Source organism: Grus americana, chromosome Z, assembly GCF_028858705.1.
Source record: "Grus americana isolate bGruAme1 chromosome Z, bGruAme1.mat, whole genome shotgun sequence".
Lineage (NCBI taxonomy): Eukaryota > Metazoa > Chordata > Aves > Gruiformes > Gruidae > Grus > Grus americana.
Genome location: NC_072891.1, coordinates 3,165,196 through 3,178,553, shown reverse-complemented (window position 1 = coordinate 3,178,553; position 13,358 = coordinate 3,165,196). Strand labels below are relative to the sequence as shown.

Genomic DNA, 13,358 nt, shown 5'->3' with positions numbered 1-13,358 from the left:
ATGTTCTGTATTTCTGGAGATGTGCTACGGATCCTTTAAAAATATATTGATTCTATTTATATCTACACCACTTGCTAGAGTGAAAACACATGCAAAACTTGAATTTTAGATATTTAGAAAATATTTTTACAGAGACAGCATGCCAAGCTTCTTTTTAAAATGTGAAAGAGGAGGGAAAAAAGCCACACAGATTAAGAAACTCAACAGCTAACCTACAATTAAATTAAAGACGCACCATTTACTCTAAGTTCAGTGGAAACATTGTGCATTGGAGGCTTCAGCAACTGCAGAAAAAAGAAAAAAAAGTAAAATAAAAAGAAAAAAAAGAGTAACGAAAGCTGCCCCTCAACACTACAGACCCTACTTCTGATCTTTGCCAGCTACAGGAGAATGAATAGCAATTACAGCTATTATGAAGAAGAAAGGAACCCACAGGAATGGAAGACGTGGTGGAAAGAGCTTCCAAAATTAGAAACAACAGAATCCACTTTACATAGGCATTTATTCCTCTGCTACCTAAAAGAGGAATAATAAAAAACCCCACTCATTTGCTTTCAGACTTTTATAAATACACTACAAATGTTTAGTTCTTCAACAAGCACCCTCTTACCTGTTTGTTGGAGTGGTAAAGCTGAAAGACAGTAGCTGATTCCAGAACGGGTCATTCTCAGAGATGGGCTCTGCTCCTGATAATTTTTTCAAGTACTCATTTTCGGGAAGCTCACTGATACTGCTGCTATTTGCTCCCATCTTCTTTATCTGGCAAATCCCGTTCTAAATTTTCATTTCTTCAAGGGAAAAAAAAAAAAAGAAAAAAAAAGAAAAAAAAGAAAAAAACAAGAAAAAAAAGAAAAAAAAGAAAAAAGAAAAAAAAAGAAAAAAAAGAAAAAAAAAGAGACACATTTGAAGTCTTTTGTACAAATAAGGAATACACAGATCCTAAATTAGCTATCAGTAAAGCTTTAGTTCCCTACCTTGAACAATTACTGAAATATAGAAAAGAGGCACACAGGAAGGTATTAAAGATTTTCTTTACACAAACTTAGGACAATAACATTTTCATCCAAGGAAGTTAAAAGTTACTGTGCTATACACTTCAGTCATCATCTCACTTGGATTGTCATAAATTGCATTCGGCAAGAACACTGTGTCACAGCTGTATCAGTATCAAGGCAGTGGGGAAAACTGCAGGGAAATCACAATTTAAACAGGGGTGTTAAGTTGACAAGCTATTAAAAAAATATATTTTCCAACTGAATATGCACAAATAGCAAATGACTCCTGTCTTCCACCGTGCAGCTAATTGCTGCATGCCATCAGTGATCACCCCTACCTTGCCAGAGTAAGCCCAGCTGTTACCGCTGAGGCACAGCTATCCCGCATCAAGTGAGGAAAAGTACTACTGACCATATGTGAACCTGCTGATCTTTGTAAAATAATGTGGTTGGTTTCAGTCAACTACTTCAAGGGAGAGAAAGCTAAAAAATGAGCACATCGGAAACAAAACTGCTCCTTGAAGTTGGTAGAGACACACTTCAAATCCTGTTTTCATTACTAGCTGTGTTGTACTTGATCTGTGTGAAGAATCAGAAGATTTCAGTTCTCCACGCTGCTTATCAGCACTTCTCACCTTTATAAACAATTTAAAGAAAAAAAACACCACAACGCTATCCACTATGTGCCAGGGATGCTCCTAAGCATCTTAGTCTTCCAGGACATCAGCTACAATAATCTTCCATCTTTTGAGAAGAAATAACTGTGACTAATAGCTTTAAAGTTTATCTTTTAAAAAAGCCCGTCCATCAAGATAAACACGCTGCACAGTGTATTACTGCATAACTTAAATACTCACTCCTGAGCTGGCAGGAGACATAAGAATAGGAACAGCTATAGTAGAACATGGAAGCTACTACTTAGCAGGAACTCGTCCCTTGGTCTCAACAAAGATATTGGTTCTGTCACAAGAAGCAGCACTGGAGTGATTCTTGAAGACTCAACACGTTTAATATTTCCTAAATTTTGTTTGTAGGGGACACTACAGGCTGGGAAAATACCACTCCACACCCCTTCCCGCCATTCTAGTACTCCATCCTCCACCATCACCATTAGCTGTTCCGGAAGACAGAATACAGCAAGATGAAACTTTACACCAATTCGGTGTATCCGCTCTTCGAACAACCGCACCACTGTAGCTTTGCCATCATGCAGCCATGGAGCTCTATTTTTATGAGGCAGGTTGGTTTCTATCATCTCCCTTTATATCTGACCAAAGCGGGGGAGAGATACCTTAAACCCTCACATACGTCTCATTTAGCAAAAAGCTCTGAAGACATTTTTGTCATGGGGACTACCTACAGGAAAACAAATTCAAAAGTGGCCTAGGAGTGAAAGTGGAAGTTTGTGCCAGGGAATTCTAGGGTGAAGCATTAAAGGATTATAAAATGTAATTAGTTTAAGAGGATTTCCAGAATTTTAGTTGAATGTTTACTCACAGAACAGAATGAATGCATCTTACTTGAATACAAATTTTGCCCCTTCAAAGAAAAAAACCCAAGACTTGGCGTACACTACCTTCGAAATAAAGCCAATGAATACCAAAGCTAGAGAATAAAGTAGAAGAAAAACCAGTCTGCATAATACACAAGAATACCGGATCATCACTTAGAAGTAGAAGAATCAAGGTTCAGCTTGTACATGGACATCTCAGCTCTGCAGCCCCTGGTTTGCACATGCCCAAGTGCTGCAGAAGCCAACAACAATTCTGTTGGGCCTGGACCCATATTTTGGCTCATGTCACTTCCCTGCACCTTTAAATGACTTAAAGGTCATGCATTTATTTCTTGGAGTACAGACAGTTCCAACTCCGTGACTGCTTCAAGTTCCCATCCTTTGCTTGTGTTTTCCAGCTCACGTAAGGAACTCACTTGCTCCAAGACAAACACCCAAGGGAGAAGATAACCAAGAGGTAGCCAGAGCCCTGCCTCCAAACTCCTCCACCTTAACCTCCAACTCTTGAGCTCCCCATGCCAGCGCTCTGACCGTGCCCTAAATCCTCAGCCCATCCTCCTACGGCGAGTAACTCCACTTTATTCTCTGTTTCACAAGCTATTCTCACACCTTGCTGCAGCTCCCAAAGCTCCTCATTTAATCCATTTCCCCAACAATACGAGAGCAATGGGAGCGGGTTGCAATCTAGTTCTTGAAGAATCTGCATACTTTCCAAATTTCCTGCAGTATCCCAGTAGATTAAATTCCATTAAAACAAATCCCCCAAAACAAACAGTGCTTTAAAAGCAAGTTTTAGCAAAATATTGTCTGTTTTCGGATTCAGTGCCAAACTCACATTGCCCAAGAACATGCCCGCTTCTGTGGCCAAAGCCATACTCTCAAGCAAGAGGGCGAGTCACTGGCTGGAATCCCTTCTGAGCTCTCCCTGTGCCCTAGTGCCCAATTGGCTCCTTACCAACTGAGGAGATATTGGGCATTTTTTTTTGCCCCTGAGTGCCTCCTCAGAGCGATCGAAAAATAAGGCATTAGCTGAATTTTTTTTCTCTAAATGAAATAAATGTCAAGCCATTGAGGTCTGTCAAAAGAATGCAATTGCTAGGTAAATGCTTGTAGAAGTAGGTAGTAGATATGTGACTACGAGAGCCTTGCCTTCTACTCATTTGTGAGCCACCACATCTTAGAGCATTCAAATAAATATATGGATTTTTCCTCTCTGTTATATCCCAGGAGGGGGTTTTTCCCCTCTCCTAAAATGCTATATTGACTGTACTCCTGTAAAGCAAAAATCTCAGCAAGTTCTACTGATACTTACTGTACATGAGCATACTTAGAAACAACATACAATGGGTGTAGCAGAAATTCCTGATGGAAGGAGTTAGCTTTGTTATCTCAAAACTTGCTGAAGCGTTCCGTGATGATTTTATGATGCAGCCTAAGCACCTTCAGCTCCTACAACCTAAACAGCTGTAGACCCAGCTTTAAATAAGTGAGACATTTCTGAGGAACTCCAGACATCAGGAGACAGAGGAAACAAGTCTTTCCTTTGGAGTTTGTGAATATCATATGGTAAAAATGTCTAAAAAAAATTAAAAATTAAAAAAACCCAAGATTTTTTTTTGATCTCCAACACATTTTCAAGACACATGCTACTCTTCAGTCACCACCTTAAATCATTTTCAAACATGCTAGTAAATAGCAGGTATGTTTCTTTTAGAAACAGCTGGCTTTAGCTGAAAAGATCACTCAAATAAAACACATAACCATTTAAATTTGCAAAGTGCTTTTGATTAAGAGGCACTGCTGCTGCACCTCTAACACTGTATGCTGTTTAAGGCAGTAGAGGTTCAAGTCTTTGGATGACATAAAAGGTTGGTCAGTATTTGGAACGCAATTACCACAGTATTTTTTAAATAGTATCTAATCCTCACTTATCCACGATTTTCCCTAAAAATTCCAGGGGAATCTCAAAGTCACTTCTGAACACAAGGTTAAACAGATTCTGCTTCCTCACCTGAAGTGAGATAGCCATAAGAAACACCAAATAATAGGGAATCCTCTTTCACTCCAGAAAAGTCAATCCCAACCGCAGCAGTAAATTATCAATGAAATCTAAGACTTTTTTCCTCCAAGTACACTAAATAAATGCATGGTTCATTAAAAAAAAAGTTAGTCTTCCCTCAAAAAACAATTAATCTAATTACTTGCTCAAAAAATACAGACACAATTTATTAGCAAGTAATTTAGTTTAATCCAGTATTATTACCGCTACCAACAACAATTCTTTTTTTCTAAATAAGTGGGAAACACCCCCAAAGAATCACAGCCTGGTCTGGAAGTGTCATGCTGTATTAAACCCAACATCTGTTTAGTCCCAGAACTTGGCTCCACGACACAGATGCTTCAGAGCAAACACAAGGGAGTTTGTTTTGCACATCAGGACTCATTCCAATCTCAAATAGCTAGGGGTAGATATGAATCCTGAGTTTGCTGTCCCTTCTGAAAGATTTTAATGTTAATTATTAACAATGTTTACAAGAATACCATTTATTTTCCTCTGCAAGTTAAAAGCAATTCAGCAATGTGAACATGCTGCGTCTGAACTCCTAAGTTTGATTCAAGGTACAGCACGTGCACTGTTGAACTTGGAAAAAAACCTGTCACGCTCTCTAAACCTTCTGTGTGAATAATTTTAGACAAGTAATCATAGTTCCACTAAGTATTAAATCTCCTACTGGTCTCGCAACTTAATTGCCAATGCTGACATTTTGCTAATCCGTGCAGTGCAGCCAGCTCCCCCTTCCAAAACTATCCTTACCATGATTGTCTGGCTGAGCCTGCAGACAATCTGAATAATAAATATTACATTTTTTATTTTTTTTTTTTAAAATGAGTACTTTAAAGTGTAAGAATTTAAGACAGTCACGCAGATGATTTTAACATGCCATCTGAGATCTGGTCTGTAGGTTGGGTCTGTAACATAACCATATGAAAATAAATTAAGAAGTGATGCTATTACACATTTCAAAAGCTACCAAAATTTCATTTCCACATACAACAGTACTTTGGTTACCTTTACAGTTTGCTGCTTTATGAACTAAAACAAATGGACATTGTTCTCCTTTCAACCAAAGCAGCCAGTATCACTGTAAAGATAAGAACATAAGAGATGTAATACTGCTTATCTAAGCATTAGCAAAGCTGCTGCACTGAGGTTTTGGGCCGACTCTTATTTGCATCCAAGAACTGTAGGTTTCAGACCATCTTTCACCTGGGAGACACTAAAATGTCCCACAAAATCCTGACATAAAACTTCCCACACACTTATGAGACTACTGCAATATATATATAATTCTCCATGCAACAGAAGACACAGAAGATATATAACTGTAGGTATTGTTCAGGTCCAATAGTTGAATTCTACTGTCTACACAATGTATTTGAATTCTGTCTACTCATTCATGTTACGATAATATTTAGTCCACAAAACACTTGATCCTTAGGTATAAGTATCACACACACCACTCACCTACACAACTTTACGAACAGATATTGCATCCACAGACCAAGAACAGTCTAAAAAACCCTATGTTACACCTTGGAGATGTATATTCACGTGCAGGATCAGAGTTACTGGTCTAAAGCAGTTGCACAGCCTTGAAGTTTGTTCATGGGAAATATTTAATGTGTTTCACCCTGCTTTACTAGAGCTGGGAAAGCTGCAGTAAACCAGAAGCCCTGCTTCTTTTGCCATCTTAATAAAGATCTTCAACTTTCTGCTCCCAGGAAATCAGCTATTTTTGTCGCAGTCTCAGCGCTCTGTCCTCCCAAATACGAGATGTTCCTGTTTTCCACACAACATAAAATATCTCAAAACGTCTCTAGGCCCACTGAAAGGGGGGTAGTCAAACCAAAGACAGGAGATCGTGTACTGCTTTAATTCTCACCCCTCTGCACCTTGGCTTTGCTAAGCCTTTACCACGTTTCATCGCATCCCAAAGACTGCAAAAGCTTCATGATGTAAGAGATGTTATTTCTGTCCATCAGTAAACCACCACACAGCACTTTGGGAGATAAAGGATATGTTCTAAATCAAAACATACGCCTAAAGAAATAACATCATCTGGCTCCCCAATGTATCTAAAAAATCAGAATCTTTGTATTGATTAACTTTAATTGCTGCTGGAAATACCTACGGTGTCTATACAGAGGAAAGTGAATTGGGTACCACACATATCCAAAGGTACCAGAAAGGGACTAACAGATCTTAACTGTAGAAATGAACACTGATGCTGTAAAAAAATCAAAACACTTTGATTTCAGCAGCTAAACAACAATTTCTCTTCTCTGTACACCCTCTAGTTGCTTTCTGCCCACTTCCAGAAAAGAAGCCAACAAGCAGTAAGTAGACCTTGTAATTCAAATCACAGTTAAGTTAGTTCTCTGAAGCACGCACTTAGATATCTGAAAAGCAAAGTAGCAAAGCTCCCTTAGTAAGGATGGCTTTGCAGCTTTCCTGGCATATAAAGTGTTTATTAAACTGCACTGCTTGGGGAATTGTTTTGGGGAAGTTTTGGTACTGTTAGTGAGGCTGAAAAAAAAAAAAAAAAAAAAAAAACAAAACCAAGAAAAGTGATTTGATCTTTCTTCAAAGATAAAAAGCAGTTATACAAATATTTCACTCACACCAAGAGATTATTCCTTAGACTTCACACATACTCCAAAACGAGGTATGAAAGCATAAGAATTTTGGTTTTACCAATTAAATGGGTAAAATTCTGCTAAACAAAACTAATGATGCAGCAATACATGGCAGTAAGAATTCATGCCTGTAAAAGGGATCTTTAGCAAAAAACATAATCTTTACAATCCTCAGAATTTAAGAATTTTTCCCATTTTGTAATCAGAGAAAAGCGCTGAAATAATCTTTGTTTTTAAAGCACATCAACGAGTCGGCATATTTCAGCTATAACTTAATGCCTGGCAATCAAATGCAATCAAACCACTACTAAGAATTCACCTCCTCTTATACACCAGTCACTTATAACCAAGCAGCAGGGGAGATTTCCCAACAGAATAAATCCGCCCTTCAGGACAACAAATTAAAAAGGTTTCCTACCGGTTTTAAGTTAATGAGTTACACAGGAAATACTGTTTCTCCTAATTTTATTTTTCACTGTACCGATTTGTAATTTTCCTCCCCTTTTATATTGCACATTTGGCAACTACTCATTTCTCTAATTCCCTTTACCCACGCCTCTTACTTTTCCACACTGAAAGCACTCAGAGACATGCAAGCACCAAAAAAAAACCCACAAAAAAAGAAAGAAAAGGGGTTGTGCAAAGTAGGGGGAGACAGGCAAGCTGTTCTTGTGAAAGATACACCATACGAGCTCTTTTAGAGACCCCAGTTGACAACAAATGGGTTTATCTTTGCACCCTGGGGGCAAATACCATCTTTCACAGCTTTCTAGATATTGGTCAAATTCTTTATTTCTCCTCTACCCACCATTTGTCGGACTCTACCAAATTTGATGTCTCTGTCTGGGGTCATGAAAGTCTCTGCTGTATCTACAGTCCTATAATATATTTTTGCAGCAGCACACTAACCATTCACCAGGTACCAAAGTACATTTCCTTAAAGCTCTATACCTTAGTACAGACCTACTTTTGGACAGCAGTAAGAAATGCAACACAATTATGAAGTGGTCCACACAACGCTTAAGTACAAGAAAAATAAAGAAAACCACATCTTAAAGTCTTTAGGTAGCTCTCAAGATAATTTAATCAGACTTGTCCGCTGTTTGCCAGATGAACACACAGCATCTTTTTTAGTCCTCCTGGCCAGTAACTTGTTGTAGTGCCTTCCCCTTCCGCAGCAAGAGGCTGAACAAAGCAGCACTGCAGTGACATTAGTGTGGTCCTTACGGGTTCCACTGAAGCCTAAAGATTCTTGCAGGTAGCAGAAGTGATTAATCTTGATAGATTCACTGCAGCCAAAGAAGGCTCCTCACAGGGAAGGCAAACAGCAGCTGAAAAAACTAGTGACGATGTTGTGTTTTCTGCTCCAGATCCTCTTCCACGTACATTTTACGTGGGAGTCAGTTGTCAATAAAAACCTAATTCTGAAGAGCACAATCTGCTTGCTTCACATCCCACCTACAGCACAGCTGTTCCGCTCCCAACTGAAGAAGGGATTTTTCAAGACCACCCTGGTTAGGTAGAACATTTTAAGCAGAAGAAATCAGCCGTGAGCGAGCCCAGACATTGTGGTCATTGACCAAACTGCTCAACAAGAGATGCTATAGATCACCTTTGTCTTTGCTGGTTCACCCTGTGGTAATTTCACACTTTGCCGATTTTTATTAAAGTGTTCTGAAAAGGAGGTGACGGAAAAATGAAAACCTAAATTCTATAAATGAGCCTGAGATGTTCAGCTTATGTATTTTCTCAGTGCCATCTCAGGAACCTAACACATATTTACTCTTATTCTTTATAATAACATGTAATCACCAACCAACCGGTTACTGTTGTGGTGATCAAATCTACTAATTTTGATCACTAAGGAGATGCCCGTTTACTAATCTCAAAATAGCTTATTTCAGATGAACTACCAGTCACCTTCAGTAGTCACCTTCACAGCCTTGTCCTGAACTGGAACCACTGATCGTAGGGGAAAAAAAACCCAAAAACCAACTGTGCTCAAACTGCCTTTCTCTAAAGCTATACAAGATTCAAAAAGTCTTGACATAAAAATGCCGTTCCTTCTTACTGTTCCAACCTTCTGCCTCAGAACAAAAACATCTGATACACAGTGCTCTAAAAAATATGAAAGTGTAACAATTATGGTACTGGACACCAATAAGCAAATATATGCTTGTGGCAAACCATGATCTTGTTTTGAAGACCTAAAACCCAAAACTATCATACTTCCATCCACCAGGTATCAGCCCTCACATTAGCACATACCCATTAAGTGAATTAAGAAACTCAATAAGTGGCACAACTGACTTATATTAAGCCAGTTTGTCCTCCTTCCCCTCAGTCACAGTGTTTTGTCAGAGGTAAGACAGCAGGTATGTAGTAAGCCTCTTGAAGGAGCTTCTGCTGATGGGATGTGAATCCCACAGACATCTTTCTGTTAAGAAGTTGACGTCACTTCAGAGAGCTTCCATTTCACTTTTACAGGTAAATAATCATTTATACCATTTAAGTACTTCTTTTTCTAATTTACACACAAGCAACAAAACATGTCTCTGGTCTGTTACTATAAAATTCCACAAGATCTGTCAGAGACTTTTTTAATTTTGTCCATTTTTAATGCCTAGTTGCACTCCCACACTAAAACATGACACTTGTGGCCCAATCTCCCTGAAGGTCCAAAAGCCTCTAAAATTTGTCATGAACTAACAACTTTTAAAGCTACAAAAACTATAAAGATCATTTTTCTGACCTCCTATGTCATTGCAGTCATAACATTTTAATAAATAATTACTGCACCAAGCCTACCAATTTGAGGTTAGAACGACAGCATCAATTTTAGAAATATCTCCTAGCCTAGCGGGAAGGAGAGGTGGTATGAGGGCGACTAACAAAAAAAAAAAAGGAAAATTACCTCTATCCTTACTCTTACATTCCTACATCCCAAATGAAAACCAGAACTCAAACACAGCAGGTGTTTTCTGGAATACATGCAGAAATAACTTTTTTAAATCACATTAGCAAAATACCATCAGAAGAGAAAGAGGCTGGGTCAAGCACACCTTAGATTTCTGTGTAAAAGGCTCAACTTTTCTCCACCAGTTAAATAACTGTTACAGGTATGTAACCTACTTTTCAAAAGTTTCAAGAAGTGAAAAGTCAAATATTAATTCTGCTCTTTCCAGTGGGCAGATATTTCTTTAAAGGTTTTGTTTGCCCTCACTGGTGAGATTCCAGCTGCTTGCAGGACAGCTATACTGGGACTATAAAATGAGGAAAACAAATTGAACTTTAAACAAGAGTATCAATGGAATATGGAGCTTAAAAAAAAACACTAATCAAGAATAGCCAACCTATACTGAGACCTGACTTTATGGCTTAAGAATATGCTGCATATCAGTCCCTACATTGCTGGTTTGATCATACCTTCTTCCAGTGGCCAAAAAGAGACTTTTACTACCACAAATAAAGGAATGGTTTTCAAAAGCACAATTTTACACAAACTACCTGATAATCTATGATAGATAATAGCATTGGAAATGTTGTTTGATACAAAAATGCTTTGATTATTGATGAATTTGTCCCTTCCTTATATATATACACTCAGTATACCTACCAAAAAATCAACTTACAGTAGTTTATTCAGTTACAGTCATAATTAAAACAAGCAGCTGGGTTAGATATGACACAAGCCATGCTAAACCTAGCACGATTTAATAACCTAAGTAGCTACTAGCTTGGTATAGTTATCTCTTTATGGAAGGGATGTTAGGATTACTGTTACACGTATTTAAGATTTTTCTCCCTGTTTCACTCTCAGACATAAATAAAACTTGTCTAATGGCCAAAGTGATGTTCCAAAAAGAAAAACTCAACTACCTTTTAAGCCTTCAGAAAGATGCTTAGATGTTCTTTAGAAGGCCTGCATTTTTTTTAATAGTGGTATATTTTGTTGTATTTCAAAGGTTATACAATTATTTTGACACCTATACTCTTCCTGTATTTTTACAACAGAGCTATTTGTCTCTGCTTTAAATGTTTCCCACAGCTAGAAATCTAACTACAGCATAAAGAATGCATGTTACAGAGAAGGCCAAATCTGTTTTGTATGTATACCTAATTTTGTACGCATCATAATTTATACCGCCTATCTCCAGAGTCTGCTGCAAATGAAACTATGCTTGCCGAAGTGTGCAATTACTATCAGGTGCAATAGGCTTTTCACCCCAGAGAATACACTTTGAAGAAACGTCTTTATCATCTTTAACCATCCACTTTGACAGCAGCTCATCGGCCACCAAACAGGATTTCTTACTTTTAATATCTTCTGTCAGTCACCAGCACATTAAAAACATCCCGGGATCTTCCTATTCATCTAATAAAAATCACTGGAAGCACCAGAGCCATCTAAGTTCACTATTAATTTGCTACACTTTTCTACTGAATTTATGACAAAACACTAAGCAGTAGATGCTGTGCTAGTAAAACATCAGCACAGGGCTGGAAGAGGAGGAGCTGATGGTTGCTTCAGTCAGGTGAGAGCGCTGAGCGGGATCCAACATCCCCAGGGACGTCCGCCGGCTTCTCCTGATGCAGCAGCAACGTCAAAAGAGAGAACAGCCCAAGGAGAGGACAGAACAAGGCCTTCCTGAGCTCCTGGCAATCTAAGGAGCAATGACAATTTTTAAGTCTCCCCAACTGGAGCAACTTCAACGGTTTTTATTTGGGAATTGACAAAATAGGGGATTACACAACCCAGCAGCCTGCGTTAGGAAACTGGACCCAACCACCCGGACGGCTCTTTCCACTCCCCCTGCACTCAAAAAGTGCTAGATGCAGGAAATACTAACAATCTACTTTGACAAATATTTCAAATTATTATAACTGCGGCCCAGCACGTTCTCCCTCAGTACACACCGCGAACGAAATCAGACTGTGGCCTCACGAACTCACTACACTCAGCACATTAAAAAAAAAATTAAAAAATTAACAGTGCTTGGCATGAAAACACACAAGACAAAACCTGACATCAATTAAGGTAAGACACAAACTCTCTTTTAAACCAAAATATTTTCCACTCTTCCTAAATATTATCCTTCAGAAGTATGAAAACAACCTGACAAGAGACCGAGCGGACCTCTTCTATTGCAAAAGCAATTATCGAGCACTATAAAAATCGCCTGGTTTGCAAAAGCAGAAAGGGAAATACACTGTTTTAAAGTCTTTTCGCTAATAAGAAACGTCGTTCAGAGTACAAACCCAGACACACAGGCACGGACGGCTCTCAGTCCCGCGTACAAAGGGGCCCCGGGAACTCTCCGCAGAGACGGTGCTGAGAGTTCTAGCACAAACGCAGCCCTCTATCGCGATATGGGGCCGAGCCACGAGGTAACCGGTGGGCATCGGGACAAGGGGACAAGCGGGACGTTTAGGGGCGTGCGGCAGCTCCCTGCGCTCCCTGCCCCTGTCAGAGCCGGCACTGAAGCGCGACGGGACGGGGCAGAGCCCCCGGGGTCCACCCGCCACCGGCCGCTACCCGCCAGCCCCCTGCGACGGGGGAGGCACCGCCGAGGCCCCGCTTACCCCGTCACCGGCGCCCGTCCGCCCGCACCGCCGCGCCACAACGCCGTAAGGCAGGAGGCGGCCACTACGGCGGCCCCAACAACCCTGCGGGGCCCCGGGGGGCCGCCGCCGCCCCCTGCCCCGCCCCGCTCCACTCCACTCCACTCAACGGCTGCCGCCGCCGCCCCCCTCCCCTCCGCCGGCCGCCCGCACCCACCCGCACACCGCGGGGGCGCTGCCCGACGGCCCCCGCCCGACGCAGGCGCGCACCCACCGCTGCCGCCCGCCTCCATCCTTCCACGTCGCCAACGCCTCCCGCCGCTCATGCGCGTAGGCCGGCAAGGGGATGAGGGGCGCCGCCGCGGGGCACGCCGGGAAGTGTAGTCCGGCGCGGGGAGGCCCAGCCGCCGCCGTAGCGCTCCTCTGTGTGAAACCGGGTTTCACCGGCCGGTTGTCATCCCCCGGGTGAGGCCGTCCTACGGCAAGAGGCTTCGCTGGGTGACCCGCGGGTAGTCGGGGGAGTGGGCTGACTGCCACGGTCTCCCTTCCCCTGCAGCCCGCCTTTTCAGTCAGTGGGACCTGAGGTAACT

General features: G+C 40.9%; 1 protein-coding gene across 14 annotated transcripts in view; it reads right to left on the bottom strand.

The window, feature by feature from the left end:
- DYM (dymeclin) overlaps nt 1–13,102 on the bottom strand; it is a 220,222-nt gene extending 207,120 nt beyond the window's left edge. For 4 of the 14 annotated variants that reach the window (XR_008574614.1, XM_054809303.1, XM_054809300.1 and 1 more), the window contains exons 1-2: nt 12,790–12,953; nt 611–788 (exon numbers count right to left, since the gene is read on the bottom strand). Coding sequence is in view for 12 of the 14 variants with exons in the window: in XM_054809300.1 (XP_054665275.1) it covers nt 611–750 (140 nt within the window). In the remaining 2 variants the exon portion in view is untranslated. Of the gene's footprint in view, nt 1–235; nt 285–610; nt 789–12,465; nt 12,678–12,789; nt 12,956–12,985 lie in introns of those variants that run through there. The other 10 variants (XM_054809295.1, XM_054809304.1, XM_054809297.1 and 7 more) reach the window with 8 other exon arrangements.
- Between the last annotated feature and the right edge of the window lie 256 nt (nt 13,103–13,358).